The sequence below is a fragment of the Stegastes partitus genome, unplaced genomic scaffold, assembly GCF_000690725.1.
Source record: "Stegastes partitus isolate 25-593 unplaced genomic scaffold, Stegastes_partitus-1.0.2 Scaffold969, whole genome shotgun sequence".
NCBI classification, from domain to species: domain Eukaryota; kingdom Metazoa; phylum Chordata; class Actinopteri; family Pomacentridae; genus Stegastes; species Stegastes partitus.
This window is the reverse complement of record NW_007578700.1, coordinates 91,302-95,346: the sequence shown is the minus strand read 5'-3', so window position 1 is coordinate 95,346 and position 4,045 is coordinate 91,302. Positions and strand designations below refer to the sequence as shown.

Here is a 4,045-nt window from a genome sequence, read left to right as displayed (position 1 = left end):
CGCTGTTGTCCCGCCATGAAACGCTCAACAACCAGGCTGTGATCCTCAGCCAGACTCTGGGGGGATTCAGGTTGTGTCGGGTGCTTAGAAGAACACAGAAAACGATTACTGGCTGCTGCAGGTGTTTATTAAAGTCAGAGGAAAGGATCTGGCGCTCAGACAGCTGTAGGTCTGGTACTGGTTCTGCACAATCCTGAATCATATGCATTCGGTCGAACCTGAAAATCAAACTCAGATATTCGTCTAACATGTTTCACATCTGCCCGAGCTGCGTTTTGACAGACGTGTCAATATGTTCTGTAACAGACACCAGTGTCGCGCTTACCTGGACGCAGCAGGGATTGATCTGCTGCTGGGTCGCCGGGGTGTGATGCTGAAAAACCAGAAACGCCTCCAATGATGCGTTCAGGTGCATCAACAGCACATGCTGTAGATTTAAAAAGACATAAGAGAACAAAATACAGTTTAAACTCTGATTCTGCAACAAACTGAAAGCCTAAAAACTGCAAGAAGTGACTTTACTCAATGCCAAACCCTGCGTTTGCAGCTATAAGCATCTTGTAATGTGCACATTCCCGCCTTACTTCTGACGCTTCTGAGGACCAGAAGGATGCTCGGCTTGAAATATTCGGAGTGAGGAATCAAAACTTGCTGTTCAGGACCGTATTTACTGCTGCTTCATGGGCAAGTGCATAAAGGGGGAAAGGTGTCACACACTTCTGTCTTCATAAATGGACATATACTGAGAATTTAAAAAGAAATTCGAAGACATATTTTTTGCCATATTTCTGGTGTTTTTCGAGTTTTGCATGCAACAAAATGCCATTATGCCCTCGCTGTATTGAAATAAAACGAGCTGGAAAATGTTAAAACTAATGATGTGCAGCTGTGCAACAATATCAGCGACGTTGGAACTAGTTTCAGACTCTTAATACACCTAATAAAACAGCAATTTTGATTTAATATCTGTCTTTATTTATTTATCGCAGGCGAGGAAATGTGGAAGAGTTTGGTTACTACATTTGTAAAGAATTTGTTTTATACCAGGCCAATAACATAATGACTTGTTAGGACTTTTATTACATTATTGGCCTATTAAATTTTTAAAAAGTGCAAATTTATTACATGATTGGCTTCTACAACAGATAACAATACATCCTACATTTTTGTGCAGATGAGACACCAGTGAACATCCCAGAGTCATCTCATATTCGCCTCAATGCGACACATGATGCACTTTATTCCTCACGCGCGCACACAAAAAGAAAACCATCAAAGAAACGAAACGCTCGACGAGACTGAAGGATGAAGTTCAGCCAGTGCAGCAGAGGAGGGATCCTTTCGCGGCAGACAATAGAGAGCACGCTGTAATACACCTCGAATGCAACCCAGAGGCCCCTCGCGTTGCATCTTAACAGGGCCGGACCTCGTTTTATTTATGGCGCTAATGGAGTCCCGGAGCTGGTGTTAACGGATGGCGGTGTGGGAGGAGAGCTGGAGGCTGTCTGAGAGCACGAGGCCCGGACTCTTGGGATTCTAAACACATCCAGCACTGACAAGGAGCACTCACTGACTCCGTCCCATAGTCTCCTTTCAGAGATGCCCCCACCAGCACCGCCACCCACTCTCCTCCTCTGCTTTCCCTCCCGAGCAGCCAGTTCCCGTCTACGGGCCGTTCACATGTGCCGGCGGCGTGGCTGCAGGTGTGCTGCTGCTGAACATCCTCGTCGAGAAGTTTGATACTCGCAGCGCCGCCATCTCTGTCCTCCCTCCTGTTATTGTGGGATTTTCCCATGTGTACTCTTATAATTGGAGCGGTTTTGGGGCCTTACTTGTATTTCCCACAAAGTCCTTTTTCCTGCCGCTTGGATCCAGTTTGGGAGCTCTGTCAAGAGCGCAGCTTTCTCACTGCCAAGAGGCAACCATTTGTTGCAAGGAAAGCTCCCTTTTCCCTTTGACATTCACTTTATGACTTCAACTTTGGTCTAGAGAGCTCTATTAGCCCGCTCGTCTGTTGTAAATTAAAACGTATGGTGGTAAGTCATGCTCTCATTTCTTTACCTTATTTGAGTACCAGATGTTTGGCTGTTGAGGGGGATACAGGGAGAATGCTTAGACAAATATAGAAAAGTAGCATCCTTCAGCATCCTTATATGGCAGCGTCTGAACGGTCCTGATGCATTACATTATCTCTTCGCTATTTGATCCATTAATGTATGTTGTAACTCTGTCCTAGTCCACATTTACGGCAGCAGCCTCGGACAGATCACCTGGAAAATGGCATCTAATCAGAGGCTTTAAAGTTTGCGCCTGGTATGAGCGAGCATTCTCACCAGACGAAGGTTCTAGGCTCCAAAATAAGTCGTTTAACTCCCCTTTAGTTCCCCGACAGGCTCGTCAATGGACACAATGCATCCGGGGTCGAGAGCAGTGATGGTGTTGTTTGGAGTCGACTCGTTTTTTTTTTTCTGTGCGTTGAAAGCATTTCTTTGTAAAACCGTCGCCGGGCAATCTGAGATAGCAGGAAGACACGGCATTAGGTGACCTTTTCCAGTTGTTCAGCAGCCCGACTAGACTGCTTTGACACCTGGCTGAGATACGATCAGAGCGGGAGACGGACCACCTCCAGATGTGATCCGGCTGATCCAGTTCGGGCTGTGAAGTGTTTTTTTGCGGCCTTTTGAGGCCCGCCGCACGAAAAAAAAAACGGCAGGGGGGTTGGAAGGGGTTTTTTTTTTTGGAAATTGGCCAAAGTTGTTTTTTTTGGGGGGCGGGGGTTTTGGGACCGGGAGGACTCTTTTGTTTTTTTCGGTTCAGTTGATTGTTTTTTTTGTTGTTTATGTGTGACTTCTAGTTCCATCAGTAAAATGAACCGAATCGAAGCCTAATATTGGGATATTTCATCAAACTATGAAGCCGTTGGTAACGCAACTGTTTTAGCAAAACTTCAAACTGTGTTAACACAAAGTATGAAAACAAATTAAAAGTGCAATATACAATGTAAAGCCAACACTTTCTACAGTACTGATTGAATCTGTTGGCGCTTAAAAACGTTCTGTTTATCGTAATTTGTGGCATTACAGCTGTGTCATGGTTCACAGAAGTCCTTTATGAGCTCCCTCTACTTGTAGCCATGCATGTGGTGTTGCAGGACTGAACCCAGAGTGAGTACGAATGTGACCGGAGCGAAAACATCACTTGAATTTGATGTGTTTTTGTTTGTTAATTCATTAAAGTAGTGATTAGGCAGCCCCGGCAAGTCAGCATTCTTGCCGTTATCGTTATGCAGGGATCCGTAATTGGCAGCGTTCTCAAGCAGTAACCATTTAACTGATGTTGTTGATTTAGTGAACAAACATGGGACATCAGCTTTAAAAACAACTCAGGTGCATGTTGCTGAGTTGTCGTCGTGCAGGTCCAGAGCGTCCCTGCTGGTCTCTAGTGGCCCAGTTCTGGTTGGAGGTCATTAAGCGTCACAGAAGTCTTGGTCGTGGGACTGTTGCCAGCTAGAAGTACCTTTTTTGTTGGCATCCATTTATCATTCGTCTTTTCCTGTGAACATTTAAAACAATGAACAACAACGAATCAGTTAGACGTTATTAATGTTAATCCTGATGAAACAGTTTAATTTAAAATGCGCTACTTTGGCTCTGATGCTTCGTCTGTAGTCCGAACGACGTCCCATCCACAAATAAAAAACAATTATAACTCTTCTAATTAAACAGATGAGATAAAAGATAAATAAACAAACGCATTTCTGTAAAATTTTGGGTCAGAATTTGTGTTGTTCTGAATTTCTCCACAAAGATTTTAGCTTTTACTGCAAATTTTTAATCCGTTCCAAACGTCAGTTATTGTTTTTTTTCCTACAACACACTCAGTCGACCCCAAACAGAAGGATTTAGGATAACACCAGGCACTTCACTCATTATTCTTTGTCTCTTCTTTTTGTCTTTTTTTTTTCTCTCAGGTGGCGCAATGGCCCGAAAAGGAAGAGGAAGAACAGCCAATGTTCGGTGAAGAGTATGACTGGTGAGTGTCTGCC

General features: G+C 44.1%; 1 protein-coding gene across 1 annotated transcript in view; it reads left to right on the top strand.

Moving 5' to 3' along the window:
• LOC103366719 (thyroid hormone receptor alpha) overlaps positions 1-4,045 on the top strand; it is a 46,497-nt gene that overhangs the window by 5,176 nt on the left and 37,276 nt on the right. The window contains exon 2 of the mRNA XM_008294524.1: positions 3,971-4,032. Coding sequence (XP_008292746.1) covers positions 3,971-4,032 — 62 coding nt within the window. The remainder of the gene's footprint in view (positions 1-3,970; positions 4,033-4,045) is intronic.